This window comes from Poecilia mexicana, unplaced genomic scaffold (genome assembly GCF_051168715.1).
Source record: "Poecilia mexicana isolate PSO_F unplaced genomic scaffold, ASM5116871v1 scaffold_8, whole genome shotgun sequence".
In the NCBI taxonomy this organism is placed as follows: Eukaryota; Metazoa; Chordata; class Actinopteri; order Cyprinodontiformes; family Poeciliidae; genus Poecilia; species Poecilia mexicana.
In genome coordinates this window covers 539,882-559,680 of record NW_028263377.1, presented here as the reverse complement: position 1 = coordinate 559,680, position 19,799 = coordinate 539,882, and the positions used below count along the sequence as shown (strand labels likewise).

Below are 19,799 nucleotides of genomic sequence, written 5' to 3'. Positions count from 1 at the left end.
CCTGTGTAATTTCAAGTTTTTACCCATAATCCCATTTGAACAAACTTGCTTTGTTTCTTTGTATGAGTGGATTGCTTAGGTTGTTGCAGTCATCTGGTGTGAATTTTATGTCCCTCATACAAAAATGTGACGAGTCATTTTACCAGCTATATGTAAGGCAAATAACTCAAATATTTAGTAAGTTTATTAAAAAATTTGTGCATGCACACTTAAACTTTGTAAGATTTTGGGTCCAGCTGCATCTCAGGATACCTTGGGTCACAGAGGAACCTGTCATCCTGCCCCTCCTCCCTCCACACTAGCCACTCCCTGAAGGAGGCATGGTTAAGCATCCTGCTGCCGTCGCTCCGCTGTAGCAGGAAAGAAGAGAGCTGATCTAGGCGATGTGTAAACTCCCCCCACTGGAATGTTTCTCCACTGAGGCAACCTGCATTCACCACCTCAAACAACTTGGGAAACAGTGAATACAGAAGTTAGATTATCTCTGCCGCTGATTAAAGTGGCACCAATGTTTGGTTTTTATGACCTTTAAAAGCTGGTACATACTTGCTGATCGGTCAGTGGGTGGAGCGAAGCCACAGTAACATTGAGCAGAGGCAGTACTCTTTGAAAAGATGACTGGGTGGGAAACCGCATGTTAAGCTGTAGCAGGTACACTTCTGCTAGGTTGACCGGAACCACCTGCAAGCAAACACAATTGATTATCTACTTCACACAGTTTGGCATTCTCACGTCTTTCTTTGCAAATGTAGTTTATTAAATTTGTTTCCATTCTGTAACAATAACCCTATCCTCACCTTAAAGCTAGAACTCTTCAGAACAAGGTAACCTCCTTCAATTAGGTCAAGGGTCAATTTCAGGTAGAGGTAAGAGCCTTTGCTTAGGCTCTTCAAGTGGCTGATCATCTTGGTCAGTGCTGTGTTGTCAAGGCGACCATTGCCCAGCGACACATTGCTCTGGATACCAGGGCTGCTGTGGATACGCTGCATCAAGTAATGCTGAAACACAAAAAACCCAGATGCATACAGTGATTGGAAAAAGTATTAGCCACTTTACAGACGTCTTCTGTTCTTGACTTTCATACACATCATCACATCATCATCATAAGCTTAATGATTCGAAAACATAGTTTTCTTTCCTTATTCAAGAAAAAAGACAAAAGTCATCCAAATCAACCTACAGTATGTGCAGAGTTTCCCCCCAGTGTATTATAAGCCTGGCGGCCGCCATGCTTTACTAGCGCCACCGCCAGGCTGGCTTTTTTCTTCTTTTTTTTTTTATTTAAATAAAATAAGAAAAAAAAATAGCCTTTTTTTAAGCCGGATTGCAAGTGTTTCTGTTGCTCCCAGCGTTTCACTATCAGAGCAGATTTATTCCTAAAATATATGTTTATAGAAGATATATTTATAGTTTATGCATTTAAAGCCGGATCAATCACACCGCTGGCCTCTGCGCGTTAACCTCAGCGCGGATCCCACGCTCCTCCTTTCACTCGAACTGGACACAGGCTGACCGCTATGGATATTTACATCAAGCCCCTGTGAGGAATTATGATTAGTTATGAGGAGTCTTCCCTGTAAAGTTTAGGTCTGTGTTCCCGCTTGTCCGGGAACACAGACTTGGTGGTTAACGACCCAGCGCTAATCACTCATTGTGTAGGTTTAACCCGGTGAGCTTTCGTGCTCCCCTCGCAGTCACGCATCACGCTGATTTTATATTATTTTATTATTATTACTAGTATTATTTTTCCGCTTACGCTAAGCACCAAACCATAACAAATATTTTGCCCACAGAGTTGATGCGCACAGCTCATCCAGAAACTCGACCAACCAAAATAGTTTCTGTGTCCCTTGTACTGGACTGAAGAAACTGTAACGAGGTATCCGTGGTAGTGTAATAAATCTCCAGCTCGTCTATGGCCTAGCAGCAAGAACTACGTCTCTGTGCGTTATTCCTTTTACTTAGATATTTAAGAGTATAGCCACCTTTCAAATCCTCAATAGTTAAAAACTCAACAGACATGAAATAAAATAGCTACTAAAGCCACATTAGCAGCATTGAATTAAATCTCCCGTTTGTTGCTCATCTCTGCGTAGTGCAGCAGATTTAACTCATCATGCAGGGCCGGTCCAAGGCTGTATGAGGCCTGGAGCAGAATCTGACTTAGGGGCCCCTTTTGTTACTAAAAACATCAGCACCTCTAACTGCTTATGTGTTAGATTTAGTGAAATCTATGACAGGGGGAGTAGTTTAACTGGCAAACCTAAAAAGCAATAAATTATAACTCCAGTTTACTAATTTGTACCTGTGAACAAACAGACCTCAATGTCAAAGATTAAATTCATAGCATCAGATTGTTGCTATGGTAACAAAACAATCTGACTATGAATATTGTTCTCTGAACTTCTACAAAGTAAACTTGCCAGCTTCTTAAAATCTTAGGTAACACTTTATTTGAAGGGGGTTGAATAAGACTGTCATGACACTGTCATAAACATGACATAACATGTCATGAACATCAATAAGTCTTCATAAATATTTATGACTGTTGTCATAAAGCGTCATTCGGTAAATTATGACACTTTTAATACAAAGTTGACATTATTCAAAATGTCTGTTATGACAACTTGACATTAACCAAGAAATCATTACTGATATAAATTTGTTATAAAAGTATTACTGATTGGACTTTAAAAATTAGGTAACTTTATGTTATTAAAGGTAAAGTTTAAACAGTAATGATTTCCTGGTTAATGTCAAGTTGTCAAAACAAAGACATTTTGAATAATGTCAACTTTGTATTAAAAGTGTCATAATTTACCGAATGACGCTTTATGACAACAGTCATAAATATTCATGAAGGCTTATTCATGTTCATGAAGGTGTTATGTCATGTTTATGACAGTGTCATGTCAGTCTTATTCAACCCCTTTCAAATAAAGTGTTACCAAATCTTACATTTAAATGTTAAACAATTTAAATTCTTTGAATTTATGCATGCTGAAACCATTTAAAGTCAAATTTAGCAGCATTGATATTCTCAATAAACAAATGTTACATTCATGTATTTGTGGTCTGTGTTAAAATATTAGCATTTATGGGGCCCCTGAAGCCCTGGGGGGCCTGATGGATCTGCTGCCTTAATCTGGATTAAACAGAAGTGCAAGTAACTGACATTCATTTTAACATTTTGATTTGTTGTTTTTAAGATTCTATAGTTGTGGGTTTAAATAGTGTTTCACTGGCAATATTTTCCCGTAGCATCTAATTACCCAGTGATATTTTTTACACTTTCTGTCAACATAACATCTTTCAGTACAAAAACATGGTGGACCACCGGTCTTAGCAAATTTTCTGGGGGAAACTCTGAAATCCATCCAATTTCTCCCACTTATCCGGGGTCAGGTCACAAGGGTAGCAGCCTAAAAAGGAAGGCCCAGACTTCCCTCTCCCCAGCCACATGGGCCAGCCCGTCCGGGGTGAATCCCAAGGTGTTCCCAGGCCAGCCGAGAAACATAGTCCCTCCAGCATGTCCTGGGTCTTCCCCAGGGCCTCCTCCTGGTGGGACGTGCCCAGAATACCAGTGAGGCGTACAGGAGGCATCCTGATGCTCTCAACATGAAGGAGCAGCGGTTCTACTCTGAGTCCCTCCTGGATGACCGAGCTTCTCACCCTTATATCTAAGAGAGAGCCCAGACACACTGTGGAGAAAACCCATTTTGGCCACTTGTATCCATGACCCCGTTCTTTCGGTCATGACCCAAAGCTCATGACCATAGATGAGGGTAGGAATGTTTTTCGCTTTTTGACTCAGCTCTCTCTTCACCACAACAGACCGATACAGCGCCAGCTTCACTGCAGACGCTGCACCAATCCGTATGTCAATCTCCCGCTCCATTTTTCCCTCATTCATGAACAAGATCTTGAGATACTTAAACTATTCCACTTGGGGCAGGACATCTTCCCCGACTCTACTCTTTTCCAGCTCAACACCATGGCCTTAGATTTGGAGGCACTGATCTTCATCCCAATGAAAGTTGTAGATCATGACCCAATGAAGCCAGTAGAACCACATCATCCGCAAAAAGCAGAGATGCAATCCTAAAACCACCAAAACAGATCCCTTCAACACCTTGACTTGTTCTGTCCATGAAGGTAATGAGCAGAATCGGTGACATAAGGCAGCCTTGGCAGAGTCCAACTCTCAGCGGAAACAAGCCCGACTTACTGCTGGCAATGCAGACCAGAATCTGACACCAGTCATACAGGGACCTGACAGCCCATATCAAAGAGCCCGGTACCCTATACTCCAGGAGAACCCCCTACAGGTTTCCCCGAGCTACACTGTCAAACGCCTTCTCCAAGTCCACAAAACATATGTAGACTGGTTGGGTGAACTCTCATGCACCCTCCAGGACCCTGTTGAGGGTGTAGAGCTGGCCCAGTGTTCCACGACCAGGACGAACTTCACTTCCATAGGTCCACAATGTGATGTGATTAAAATGTGATTAATAATTGTGGTTAATCAATTACAGATCATAAAATTCCCTCGATTAAAAATTTTAATGGAGTCAGACTGCTAGTTAATGGTTTATTCTACAGGTCTGATCCTATTTAGACAGGGATGTGGCTATCAAAATTAAACTAAAATTATTTAACAATGGGAGGAAATATTTTTATACAGATTCTGTCCCTCAATATATGAAATCTAAATTTGGAAACTGCATTTGGATTTACTCAAGTAATCTTTGTCTGATATCAAAAACTGTTAAATGATTTAAAACAACTCAATGTGACAAAAAAAGCAAAAACGGAGGCAATCTATAAGGGGGAAATACTTTTTCACTTCAAAACATGAACAAATCAAAGTGAAACAACTTGAAAAGGAGGTGTTCAGTTTACCTCCAGGTCCTGGTCTATAGCGTTGTTTTCCTCCTTTCTGTCCAGTGAGATATGGTGAAAAGGTAGACATTGAGCAATGTCCTGAATAATTAAAAATAGTTTTAAAAAATGTTAAGTCAGTATTTTATTTGCAATAAAATTTAGGGTTTTAACGCAAGACTCTAAGCAGTCAGTAAATTTTGCTTCTGATATTATTTAAAATAAGATATATAAGATTATTGAGCTTCTATACATTATAAAGCAGATGCATAAACTCAAACATGAATAAATTTATGATTTTTTAAATATAACACCTCCATTTATTTTAAACATAGCACTTCAAGAAAAAATTGAGAATGCAAAGAAGGAAAAAGCAGATAACTATTCCTACTACACACGTTATAAAAAAAAATGTGAGCACAAAATTATTTATGACTGCAAAAAGTTAAAAACAGAATAAAATTAATAAAATGCACATTTTGCTCTTTATCTGATATTTGTGGTTAATTACCCATAATTAACCACAAATTACAAATTCCCTCTTAATTACTTCAGAATTAAGAGGGATGACAGAAAGACAGAGTCTCTGAGAACACAAACAGAAAAGATCATATAGATTCCCCTCTGACTCTTGGAAAATAAGGTAACATTTTATATGAAGGGGGTTGAATAAGACTGACATGACACTGTCATAAACATGACATAACACCTGTTATGAACATGAATAAGCCTTCATGAATATTTATGACTGTTGTCATAAAGCGTCATTTGGTAAATTATGACACTTTTAATACAAAGTTGACATTATTCAAAATGTCTTTGTCATGACAACTTGACAATCAATAAATCATTACTGTTTAAACTTTACCTTTAATAACATAAAGTTACCTAATTTTTAAAGTGCAATCAGTAATACTTTTATAACAAATTTATATCAGTAATGATTTCCTGGTTAATGTCAAGTTGTCATAACAAAGACATTTTGAATAATGTCAACTTTGTATTAAAAGTGTCATAATTTACCGAATGACGCTTTATGACAACAGTCATAAATATTCATGAAGGCTTATTCATGTTTATGACAGGTTTTTATGACAGTGTCATGTCAGTCTTATTCAACCCCCTTCAAATAAAGTGTTACCGAAAATAATTCTACATTTTGTGCTTTTGTGCACTTAAAGTGAAATAAAAAAAAAATGTTTCCCCTAAACCTAGGGAAGACCAGTTAGCTGACATGTAAAGCACTAGAATGATAACAGCAAGAACTGTTTATTTATTATGAGTGCAGTTAAGATACTTTTTGATTTGTAACTTTAGAAGATTCAAATGGAGCTTCAGCTATTGTGCAGCATGGTTTTATGCAACAGCGTATACACATTGAGAACCTTCAAAGTTTGAAGAACTGAAGAATGTATTAAATAGCTGCTATTTGAAATCTATTTCTATAGTACTTTTTTGTGAGCATACATACCTGCTGGCTGGTCCTGACAGTAGAAATTACCTTCAACCACGAAGGAAATTTCTGAATGTTTCGAGAGAGAAAGGAAGTCAGTGTATCTCCGTAATCGGGCCGGTGGAACTCAGCCTCATTTAGCCCATCAATCAGTACAATGAGTCCTTCCACATCAATCTGAAGCTTTCTCTCTGAATGGTTAAAAAAAACAACCAACAAATTAAAACTGCAAGCATAATTCACATGACACCGGCTCGCCCCCATGCGGAAGTAGAGCAAACCCGACAAACAAACAGTATTATAATGGCAGAGGTAGTAAAACTCAATGCTTTACCCAATGCATTGTTTGAGTCACTTTTGCTTTTATCAGGTAACACTGAGGCAAAGGCAGTGCGCACTGCAGCCAGAGAGCCGGATCCATTCATTTTAACAGTGCTTCTGATCGATTTCTCAGTAAAACAACTCATAATCATATCAAGGTTGTAACTTTAGGTTTAATTGGCTGCTTACAAAACTGTAAAATAAATAAATAAACATGGTACTGTGTGGAGGTCTTCTTACATTGTTTTGTGTTGTTTTTAAACCCAAGAGAATCTGTCTTTTTCTTACTTTTGTCACTTGAGCCTGACAAAAAAAATAAGTCACAAAACACAGTTTTCCAACACATTGTGTACATTTATAATTTTTCATTGCTAATATATGAGGAGGGAAGCTGGCTGATGGCGGGGCATGAAGATTAGACTTCCTGAAAAGATGAGAGTGTAGGCTTTCTGGAAAATCCCCTTCTAATGTGAAATATATCACAGACTATTGGATAAAAGAAATTTCTAGATAATTATTTTTTCACAAACTCTGCAACTGTGCTCATTCCTCTCATCATCAACAACAAATACTTTAAGTTTGAAAACATTTGCTCTTAATTTTCCAAAGTTATAAGGGGGGAACCATTTACAGTATTTTAGCCGCCTGAAATAATCTGTTCCCCCTCTATATCATGGGAACAAATTAATTTACCAGCAAGTAAACTGTGTTTATTCCTCTCTTGATGAACAACAAATACTGTTAGTTTGAAAACATTTGCTCATTATTTACCAAAGTTATGAGGGGGGAATAATATATTTTAGCCACCTGAAATAATCTGTTCCCCATCTATAACATGGGAACAATTGATTTACCAACAAGTCTTTAACTGTGTTTATTCCTCTCATCATCAACAATAGGTCCTCTAAGTCTAATAACTCTGGCAAGTATTGAGCAAATCTTACCCTATTTACAAAATTTGTTGTTCATGAAGAGAGTAATAAGCACACTGAAAGTGTTTGTGAAAAAGATTTTTTCCAATGTTATGGAGGGAGAACAGATTATTTCAGGAGGCTAAGATATTTGGTTCCCCCTTCATAACTTTAGCAAATAAAAAGCAAATGTTACCAAAATCACAGGATTTATTGTTGATGAAGAGAGGGATAAGAACAGTTAAAGACTTCTTATTAATTAATTAAGTAAATTAATTTGTTCCCATGTTATAGATGGGACTGACTATTTCTGGCAGCTGAAATATGTGGTTCCCCCCTCATACATTTGGCAAACATTGAGCAAATGTTTTTAAACATAAATGATTTATTGTTGATGAATAGAGGAATAAGCACAGTTAAAGAGTTGCTGGTAATTTAATTAGCTCCCATGTTATAGGGAGGGAACAGATTATTCCAGGTGGCTAAAATATATGGTTCCCCTCCTTTAACTTTGGCAAATAATGAATAACAGTTTCCAAAATCACACAATTTGTTGTTGATTATGAGAGGAATAAGCACAGTTAAAGACTTGCTGGTAAAGTAATTTGTTCCTATGTTATAGAGGGGGAACAGATTATTTCAGGCAGCTGAAATATATGGTACCCCTTATAGCTTTAGTAAATAATGAGCAAATGCTACCCCTTGAGTTGCTTTAACAGAAACAAAAAATTATTTTCAGCACCATTAAACATAAAAATAATCCACCAATTTCTAACATTTGTATTTATAGTATTTAATGAATTTAATTTAACCATTTTTAATTAAATAAAAATAACAGTAACTGTATACATATAAGCAGAGCATCATAAGCAAGCAAAGTCATAAAAAACAAAGAACAGTTCTCACTAGTCGAGTCCTACCACTCACGTCATAGAGCCGTTGAAAGGAATTCAATTGCTAGTGAATGACACATCAACACTCAGCAGCTATGACTTAGCTTCCTCTGATCATATAATCACAAGACTATAAGTAGTCCTGGAGTTGTCTTCTTTTCACCAATATCTGCAATTTTTTTTAAGTGATCTGGTTTTGAGCCACTTATCCATTATTTTTAAACAATCCTTTGGTAAGCTAGTTGTAGCGTCACACTTTAAGCTGACGTCACAGCAAGTAAACGGTCGTTTCGATGCAGTACCTCACAGACCACGTAGGGGAGCCCGCGGAGCAAAGTTTGAGAAAGACTGCTCTAGATAAGAGGTGTGTACTTGCAGACATATTGCGACTGCTTGTTGGTCAGTTGCTGACAAACACTCTGGAATGATTGGGGGTTGGATTGCTATACGCCTGCATGGGGGTAGAGCCAATCGTCATGTCAATTGGCAGCACTCTCAGCACTCCGCTGCTCCAGCCTTATGGCAACCGCAGGAGCTGCATCACCCCATCATCATCAGCGCTCTCGCTCCATTTCAGCAGTTATCCACTAGATGGCACATCTGGTGAATATTCATTTAGTGATGTGATTAATGTACCACACTAATGTGTGCAGCATTGCTTGCTAATGATGCACAAAAAATCTGATGTAGATTGGATGATGTATCATAGAGATATAACTGTTCCAATAACCTTCAGGCACACTTGAGTCAAATTCCAATATAATCCTCTTGGCATCTTCAGAGATGAACAAAGTTAATTTATATCCAGTTTGGTGCAAATCAAACTGGATAAAATAGATGCATGTGTGATTTAGACCCCAGATGCTCTAGCCAGCAGACAGTGTTTATACAATAATTTCTATGTCATGAAACACAGGTCTAAATCTTTATGAAATAATAGAATAACATGCAGGAAAAACAGTGATTTCCTGTTCAAAGGGGACGGGGATAAGTTGATGTCACGAATTAACATCAACTGGTGACCATGTGAATGTGATCAGTGCTGGTCGGTTATGACAGACAAAGTCTGAGGTAGCTGGGAGTTCTGTTTTGTGGGGAATAATCAGATTTGAGGCTTGGCCAAACCCACATGCATTGATGTAAGGAAATCCATCCAACCATCCATCCATTATCCAACATGCTTATCCCTAGTGAGGTTGAGAGGGCTACTGGCGACTATCTGCAGCGGTCAATGGGAGAGAGGTGTGGTCACCCTGGGCAGGTTGCTAGTTCATCGCAGGGCAGCGCAGAGACAGAATGGACAAATAAACATGTACACACATAACCACACATAGAAAGAATTTAGAGAAATCAATTAACAGTTATCTTTTTGGACTACGGCAGGAAGCTGGAGTACGAAGAGAGAAACCACACATGCACAGGTAGAACATGCCAATTCCATGCAGAATCAAATCCAAGACATTCTTTCTGCAAAGCAACAGTCCTACCAGCTGTGCAGCCCCTGACTTAGGAAACTGATTTTGATAACTTTTTAGCTTCGATGCTTCAAGACTGTGCTGACTGATTGTGAAGCCTGCATCTCAAGTTCGCTCAGACACAACATGTGTAACAGAGACAAAATGGCCGACTTCTTTTAGGGTTTGAACCATGACTCCTACAGACATTTTTGTAGGTCCTCTCAAGATACACATGCCTACCAAATTTCATGATTGTCGGTCAAAACATTTTTGGGCAAAGCTTGGTGGGGTTTTGAATATGTCTAGGTCCCCAAATTTGCAATTTTGGGCTGAAAAGAATAATATGAGCAGATTTCAATAGGCCTTTGCAGCACTTTGCTGTCTGGGTCTAATAAAGAACACAACCTGGTTCAGACTTTTCATGCGTTGTATAATGTTGTACCTTTGTGGAGTGCATCCAGGGGGTCTAGTATGCCTTTCTGAAGGGCTAAGCTCGGATCCTGAATGCAGGAGCGCAGACTGAGGATGCTCTGCAACTGAGACGAGTGCTGCAACAGTTTTTGATAGGCGGTCAGTTGAGGGGCAGTGATCAGCATGGCCGCCATGTTGTGGACGAACTCAGGAACAAGGCAGGTGTAACAGTTATCAGCTTGACAGAAGTGATAGGACACTACCTGCAAAACAGAACGACATACACATAAGTTTGATTCTCTTTTATTGGCCTTTGCTAAAGAAATGCAACAGAATAGACCAAGACAGATTTTATTGTCATCCAATTTTATATTTAAAATGTACATATTAAGCAAAGTGTACTAATGGGCTCAGTTACACATGGAAATTATTGTATAATTATATAAAAGGCTCTGATGTTTTTCTGTATTTTATTTTGTAATATTGGTTTAGAGGTCATTTGGGAAGTGACGTAAGCCTGTGTTAGTAGAGAGCATAGACATAATATAAGGATAGACGCCTCATGGACCGCTCTCGCCTATTGTCGCTGACGAGATTTAGGGCGGCCATCTTGGAGCGGTACTCCACTCCACTCAGCGTTATGTGTTTAGCAGCACAATGACATATCAGCGGATTTAATCGATCATAACACGCTTTTTTGTTACTGTAAACCATATTCAAACATCTGTCAAAGCAACATTTATAAACAATTGTATTTTTTAAGTATGTTTTTAATACATAGTTCATCATATTTAAATATGCTTAGTGGCTATAACAATAGAATAGGAATGGAATATTCTGATATCGATGTATGAAGAGCATATTACAAAGCACACAGCCGTTCATAATTTATTTAATAAATTATTTAGTTATATATATATATATATATATATATATATATATATATATATATATATATATATATATATATATATATATATATATATGCTGACTGTATAGCTCAGTGGGTAAGACACCAGTCTACCACCTGGGAGACCGGGGTTCGAATCCAGGTTGGGGCAAGTTACAACAGTGCAATTGAGCTATGCAGTGTGGGTCCCTAGGCAAGACCCTTGGAGCTATATAGCCTACCTCATACAATGAGAGACACTGATAAGCATGACATGCCGGCTCAGACGTCGCCCGGCCAAACAAGGTCTGCGTCAGGTGCTGGGGAACCAGAGCACCTTGATGAAAAATGGGCTACTGGAACAAGACGGAAATGGGCGAGAGACGAAAACATGGATCTGTTGGAATGCTACTACTCAAGTAACCCTAGTCAGAGGGGTTACATGTAAAGACTGAGGGTGGAATGGTTACTTCGACACCCACAGTCTACAATGACTGCCAAACAACTAGTAACTCAGTGCTCCAACATCCGCAAACGGCAACTGCTATCACAACTTGAGATTGACGAGGTACAACACAAATGTTGTGTTGGCATAAGGGAGGAGCCCAAAGGTAAGGTCAGGGGGGAGTTAACTACTCCCCACCCCGAGACTGGGTATGCAGCCCCAGTAATGAACGAACTATCAAAGCTGAACGAGACAGCAACTGACCTGAGAGAGAGAATCGTGGCCCGAATGAACACCAGGCAACCCCGACGCCAATTACAACGGCTGAGTGAAGTACCATCAGAAAGTCTCATTGAAGATGTGAATGCAGCATTGAGAACAATCCCTACCAACACCATAACAGAAACCAATGAGCTGATATACAACTCAGCATCAGTGATCCTTGAAATGCTCGGCTATAAGAGCAACCATGAGACCCAATATCCATCATGGAAAAGACGGTTAGAGGCTAAGATCAAGATAACAAGGAGGGAAGTGAGCCAGCTGTCAGAGCTCCTAAGGGGTGCAATGAAAAGATCAGTACCCAAGAAGTACAGCCAGATGCCCATACCTGAAGCACTCGAAACTGCCAAACAAAGGCTCCAAGCCTTGGCCAGCCGCCTAAAGAGATACACAAGAGAGAATGAAGCCAGGAGGATCAACCGGCTCTTCTCCACCCAACCAGCTAAAGTGTACTCTCAATGGCAGGGTACTAACAACAGAGCAGACCCACCAAGGCTGGAGACTGAACAATACTGGAAAGGCATATGGGAAAGGGAGGCGTCCCACAACAGCAAGGCACAGTGGCTAACCTCTCTACGAGAGGACCACAGCAACCTCCCTGAACAAGCCCCGGTAACCATCACTGTGGCAGATGTCCAAGAAAGAGTCTCGGGTATGAAAAACTGGACAGCACCAGGGCCTGACATGATCCATGCCTACTGGCTAAAGAAACTCACTGCCCTCCATGAGCGACTGGCAGCTCAACTGAACCAGCTGCTACAGAATGGGACTCACCCTGAATGGTTAACTGAAGGGCGCACAATCCTGATCCAGAAGGATCCCTCAAAGGGTTCAGTCCCATCCAACTATCGGCCAATAACCTGTCTCTCTACAACATGGAAGCTCATGTCAGGCATCATAGCGGCTAAGATAAGCGGACACATGGATAAATACATGAGCACGGCACAGAAGGGCATCGGCATAAATAGCAGAGGAGCCAAACACCAACTCCTTGTAGACCACACAGTCAACATCAATAGGACTCTAAGAGCCTTCATTGCAAACTCGATGGGGCTGTGGAAAACCACCCTTGAAGCCAACTGCAAACCGCTTGCACAAGTGTCCATCAAATGTGGCATATACCAAGGAGATGCTCTGTCCCCACTGCTGTTCTGCATAGGCCTGAACCCCCTCAGCCAAATCATCAACAAGACTGGCTACGGATACCGACTTAAGAATGGGGCCACAATCAGTCACCTCCTCTACATGGATGACATCAAGCTGTACGCCAAGAGCGAGCGAGACATCGACTCACTGATCCACACCACCAGGATCTACAGCACTGACATTGGGATGTCATTCGGACTAGAGAAGTGTGGCCGGATGGTTACAAAGAGAGGGAAGGTCGTCCGCACAGAAGGGGTCTCACTCCCAGAGGGAACGATAGCAGACATAGAGCACAGCTACAAGTACCTGGGAATACCACAAGCAAATGGCAACCTCGATGAGGTCACAAGGAAAGGAGCCACAGCCAAATACCTCCAACGAATAAGGCAAGTCCTGAGAAGCCAGCTCAATGGCAAGAACAAGATCCGTGCAATAAACAGCTATGCCTTACCAGTAATCAGATACCCTGCCGGAATAATTAGCTGGCCAATGGAAGAGATGAAGGCCACGGATGTTAAGACTCGGAAGCTACTAACCATGCATGGAGGGTTCCACCCCAAATCCAGCACCCTGAGACTGTACACGAGCCGTAAGGAAGGAGGCAGAGGACTAGTGAGTGTGAGAGCCACTGTCCAGGATGAAACATCTAAGATCCATAAATACATCAAGGACAAAGCCTCAACGGACGATGTGCTCAGCGAATGTCTCAGGCAATGGGGAACAGAGGACGAGGTGCTGGAGGAACCATCATGGGAAGACAAGCCCCTACATGGGATGTACCACCGACAAATAACTGAAGTGGCTGATATCAGGAAATCCTACCAATGGCTGGAGAAAGCTGGACTCAAGGACAGCACGGAGGCCCTCATCCTGGCCGCCCAGGAACAGGCCCTAAACACCAGAGCAATAGAAGCTCAGATCTACCACACCAGACAAGACCCAAGGTGTAGGTTGTGCAAGGAGGCCTCTGAGACAGTCCAGCACATAACAGCAGGGTGCAAGATGCTGGCAGGGAAAGCGTACATGGAACGACATAACCAAGTGGCGGGCATAGTGTACAGGAACATCTGTGCAGAATATGGACTGGAAGCCCCGAGGTCAAAATGGGGGACACCCCCAAAGGTGGTGGAGAATGACCGAGCTAAGATCCTGTGGGACTTCCAGATCCAGACAGACAAGATGGTAATGTCGAACCAACCGGACATTGTGGTGGTGGATAAAGAACAGAGGAAAGCCGTTGTGGTGGATGTAGCAATACCAAGTGACCACAACATCAGGAAAAAGGAGCATGAGAAACTGGAGAAATACCAGGGCCTCAGAGAGGAACTGGAGAAGGCCTGGAAGGTGAAGACCACAGTGGTGCCTGTGGTCATCGGGGCCCTCGGGGCAGTCACCCCCAAACTGGAGCAGTGGCTCAAACAGATCCCAGGAACAACATCAGACATCTCAGTCCAGAAATGTGCAGTTCTAGGCACAGCCAAGATACTGCGCAGAACCCTCAAGCTCCCAGGCCTCTGGTAGAGGACCCGAGCTCAGAGGATGAAAGAGACCACCCACGGAGGGTGAGAGGGGAATTTTTTTTTTTTTTATATATATATACAGTGGGGAGACCAAGTATTTGATACACTGTTGATTTTTCAGGTTTTCCCACTTGCAAAGCTTGTAGAAGACTGTAATTTTTATCATAGGTACTCTTCAACTGTGAGTGATGGAATCTAAAACAAAAATCCAGAAAAATATAATGTATGATTTTTAAATAATTAATTTCCATTTTATTGTGTGAAATAAGTATTTGATACACCAGAAAAATGAAACTTAATATTTGGTACAGAAACCTTTGTTTGCAATTACAGAGATCAGACGTTTCCTGTAGTTCTTGACCAGGTTTGCACACACTGCAGCAGGGATTTTGGCCCACTCCTCCATACAGATCTCCTCCAGAGCCTTCAGGTTTCGGGGCTGTCGCTGGGCCACACGGACTTTAAGCTCCCTCCAAAGATTTTCTATTGGATTCAGGTCTGGAGACTGGCTAGGCCACTCCAGGACCTTAAGATGTTTCCTACGGAGCCACTCTTTAGTTGCCCTGGCTGTGTGTTTTGGGTCGTTATCATGCTGGAAGACCCGGCCACGACCCATCTTCAGTGCTCTTACTGAGGGAAGGAGGTTGTTGGCCAAAATCTCACGATACATGGCCCCATCCATCCTTCCCACAATAAGGTGCAGTCGTCCTGTCCCCTTTGCAGAAAAGCATCCCCAAAGAATGATGTTTCCACCGCCATGCTTCACGGTTGGGATGGTGTTCTTGGGGTTGTACTCATCATTCTTCTTCCTCCAAACATGACGAGTGGAGTTTAAACCAAAAAGTTCTATTTTTGTCTCATCAGACCACATGACCTTCTCCCATTCCTCCTCTGGATCATTCAGATGGTCATTTGCAAACATCAGACGGGCTTTGACATGCGTTGGCTTGAGGAAGGGCACCTTGCGTGCACTGCAGGATTTTAATCCTTGACAGCGTAGAGTGTTACTGATTGTTTTCTTTGAGACTGTGGTCCCAGCTCTATTCAGGTCATTGACCAGGTCCTGCCGTGTAGTTCTGGGCTCATTCCTCACCTTCCTCAAGATCAATGATGCTCCACGAGGTGAGATCTTGCATGGCGCCCCAGACCGAGGGAGATTTTCTGTTATTTTGTATTTCTTCCATTTTCTAATAATTGCACCAACTGTTGTTGCCTTCTCACCAAGCTGCTTGCCTATTGTCCTGTAGCCCATCCCAGCCTTGTGCAGGTCTACAATTTTATCCCTGATGTCCTTACACAGCTCTCTGGTCTTGGGCATTGTGGAGATGCTGGAGTCTGATTGATTGAGTGTGTGGACAGGTGTCTTTTATACAGGTAAAAAGTTCAAACAGGTGCAGTTAATACAGGTAATGAGTGGAGAACAGGAGGGCTTCTTAAAGAAGAACTAACATGTCTGTGAGAGCCAAAATTCTTACTGGTTGATAGATGATCAAATACTTATTTCACACAATAAAATGGAAATTAATTATTTAAAAATCATACATTGTATTTTTCTGGATTTTTGTTTTAGATTCCATCACTCACAGTTGAAGAGTACCTATGATAAAAATTACAGTCTTCTACAAGCTTTGCAAGTGGGAAAACCTGAAAAATCAACAGTGTATCAAATACTTGTTCTCCCCACTGTATATATTTATTTATTTATTTATTTTTATTTTTTATTTTTATTTTTTTCAGCCGACGAGTCCAAAATCCGATGCGAGATTCATCCGTGCTGCAGTGAATCCGTCTCTCTTTATAGATTTCTCCCTCTTCTTCCTCACATCGTGTCTTTAGGAAACTTTCAAAACAAAAATGCAAGATTTAGGATGTATCTTACTTTTGACAGAGTGAAAGAATATAAATAATAGTCTTTACCACCTGTGTAAACTTTGCCGATGAATGTTATAACACATAATATAAGTTTTATAATATGTGTTATATTGTTTCATTTCTAATATAGGCCCTTGTGTCAGATAATCTAACTCAATGTTAGAGAATAATTAATTTTTTAGATTTACAGAATCTCAGTTAGCCTTCATAGCGGGGCTGAACCCGTATTACACCAAGCACTGTAGCTAATATTAGCTGGTATCTCGCCGGTGGACATAAATACAGTAAAGTAATATTCTAATCACAATATATACACAATAATATGTCCATCTTACTTGTGAAATGTTGTCTGTGGAGCCCTCACATCAATAATCCATCGACCAGAACAACAATATCCCTCAGTGCTGAGGCATCTTCTGCTGTTTTGATTGAGCAAAGTAGGAGGGTATACCGCTCCAAGATGGCCGCCGTATTTCCTGCGCCGGAGCGGTCCATGAGGCGTCTATGCTTATATGAGAGCTAACGCTCATGAGGGCAACCTAGCATAACTTCCGGGTCAGTTCACTGCATTTTTTCCAACCGTGAGACCGCATTCCCTGTGTAGCACTGAAAATGATGCTCCGAGTGTTAAGTTGATGACAGAAAGTAAGTTACCGCATTTAGCGTTCTATTTGTTCACTCTGGATTCAGTTATATGTGTATTTCAGCCGTATCTGCTACTGCTTTACATCGAGTTGTCGCGGTAAAATAGAGTAGTTAAGGGCATGCGCTGCCGGTTGCCGCCATTGTGTAGATTTTATCTGGCCACATGATGGCGCCAAAGTGCTTCTTATGTTAAATTCAGCTAAAAGACTGTCTGTGGGTTTTCACTGAGTTTGTATAAGTTGAACCTGTATTGCTGTAATACATTAGCCTAATGGCAATTTATTGTTATTGCAGACTGCTGGCAACACTGAGTATCAAGGCAGAATAAACCAGCTCACATCTACAAGTTTGGTCTCATGCTCTCCTTCCTGTATCCTGACCGATACACCATCTTGTTGGCTGCAAATACCCACGAACTTAACCCACACTAACAATAATAATGACTACAAATCATTCTTATTCACTCAGCTTAATCTGTTTCACATTTTCTTAACTTCTGGTCACAAATTTTAGTATTTACTAAATGCTTAAGGGGCGTGGCCTGACCTCAAGGTTTGACATCTCACCATAAAATACAAAAGTATCGCATCGTACACAATAACTCACTGAGACGCCAAACCTTCAGTGATTGAAGGGCTCAATGGTCAAATCCTGACATCATTGAAGCCATGCCCCTGGGAACAGGAAGTTACGTGTTTTACTTTGAAAGGTCCACATCTGACTCCTGTCACCTAATCAACATGACATTGTGCCCATTGACGGGAAGTTGGTGAAACATGGCCTACAGTGCTGACATGTTTGTGTGTGTACTATTGCATTCAAGTATCATCCCATTCTTAGTGGACATTGCTTAATATAATGTTTGCCTACTTGCTGCAGCCATAGGAGGCTAAAGTGAGCTTTGAAAGCTTTACACAACATACATGAGCGTGTTTATAGAACTTTAGTATTCTTTCAGGAGTACATTTGTGAGGTGCACTGATGCTGGACAAGAAAACTTGGTTCGTGGTCTCCACTCAAAGCCAATTGCCATAATTACTAACTAGTTCCTGGACTAATTATTAAAAAGAATCTTAGTAGAAATATAACTGTTCTTTGAGGCCGTAACATCTAAAACGAGAGGAACAGCACAGAACCACAGTTCAGGTGGGAGAATGTGTTGACAGGAAAACGCTATGTAGTGCGCTCAACTATTCAGCAAATCATCCCGAAACACCATTCTCACTAAAACATGAAGAGACAGAGAAGCTGGTCGAAACTGATGGGGAGAAAGATAGTGCTAAACACAGGGTACTAGCACATGAACAATTTGCAGAGAAATGTTTTGTTCGCTAGGATATGCAATGTAACCCTTCTTTGTATATTAGAGCCTTTAGCTTGAAATAGCACAACAATTCAAGTGCTGTGAGTGTGTACAACGCTATACTTTGTTGCGGGGGTTAAAGTAGAAAACAAATAGCAAAACAGTTACTAATTTACTTGTGTAATTTAGTAAGTACAGTTTGCCACAGAAGTGGAAATACAACCTGTCTAGCTAGTCTCCACAACGCCTGCTGTTGTCTTTTCTTCTCTGGAGTTCCTGGACAGTTTCCTCCTCCATTTTCTTCTCCTGCCCCTCCTCCTTTTCCAGAAGAATCAGTTGAGAGAGAAACCGACTCTCCACCTGTAATGTCAATAAAAATGTAGGATTCAGTTTTGTCTCTGGTTTATGGCTCTTCATATCTGATGGATTTTATAGACACTCTCCATTCATATTGACAAAGCCTTAGTTATTTTTCAAAGTAAGAACACATTTTCAGTCTCTAGGTAGGTAAAACTGGTACAAACATACGCTAAAATAGTTATAAATCTATTTGAACCAAAAAGATGGTTCTACAACCGACTCATGCAGGCTGAGTAAAATGCAGGTCACATCTTGTTCAAAAACATGTATAATTTTTGTACCATTTCACAATTAGGCAATATTTTCTGTTTCTCTTATGATTTATGCTTCAAAAGACAAGACACTGTATGTCAGAAGAATCAATGAGATGGTCATGTCATTATAGTGATACTATAGCCATAAGACAAAGACTGAATATGACTGTGGTCCCTTCATAATCAGTAATTAATCTTGAAGTTACACATTATGTTCATGATGTGCACACAAAATGTGAAAAGATTTTGTAACATTATCGTAAGTGGATCTCAGAGCTATGCAGCGCGGACATTTACATGTGTTGTAGATTTCCCTGCTGTGCACATGTGGTGGATACAATTCCTACTCTTCCATCTGGGTGCTTAAATTCATTGTGGTCAGTTTATTTCAGACCAAACTTTAAAGCAATTTTATAAAATTTTAAATAAATTGACAACAGAATATCAAAAGCCAAGTAGATCTGAATATGCTTACATTTGGGTATGATCTGCTTGCCAGTGGTGTGCGGCCACATGTGGTGTCCATGACAGCTGAGCGCAACCAGTCTTGCAATGATAGCCGTCTTTCCATAGCCCATGTTGCCAGTAATTAATATGCCTCTGTTAGTTGTTGGGTCATTGCCGTGCAGATGGATGTCAACTTCCTGGAAGAGCCACTCTCTGCCCATGAACAGCCAATCAGACAACAGACCGGGAATCTCGAAATGGAGTGGTTTCAGGTTGAGGGATGGAGTAAAATCAACTGTATGGAAGAAA

At 40.8% G+C, this 19,799-nt stretch overlaps 1 protein-coding gene across 2 annotated transcripts in view; it reads right to left on the bottom strand.

The window, feature by feature from the left end:
• LOC106907952 (protein TANC2-like) overlaps positions 1–19,799 on the bottom strand; it is a 53,022-nt gene that overhangs the window by 31,327 nt on the left and 1,896 nt on the right. For both annotated transcript variants that reach the window (XR_015764038.1, XM_088007972.1), the window contains exons 2-9: positions 19,519–19,785; positions 18,653–18,789; positions 10,359–10,590; positions 6,353–6,525; positions 4,903–4,983; positions 798–998; positions 547–681; positions 253–449 (exon numbers count right to left, since the gene is read on the bottom strand). Coding sequence is in view for 1 of the 2 variants with exons in the window: in XM_088007972.1 (XP_087864098.1) it covers positions 253–449; positions 547–681; positions 798–998; positions 4,903–4,983; positions 6,353–6,525; positions 10,359–10,590; positions 18,653–18,789; positions 19,519–19,785 (1,423 nt within the window). In the remaining variant the exon portion in view is untranslated. The remainder of the gene's footprint in view (positions 1–252; positions 450–546; positions 682–797; positions 999–4,902; positions 4,984–6,352; positions 6,526–10,358; positions 10,591–18,652; positions 18,790–19,518; positions 19,786–19,799) is intronic.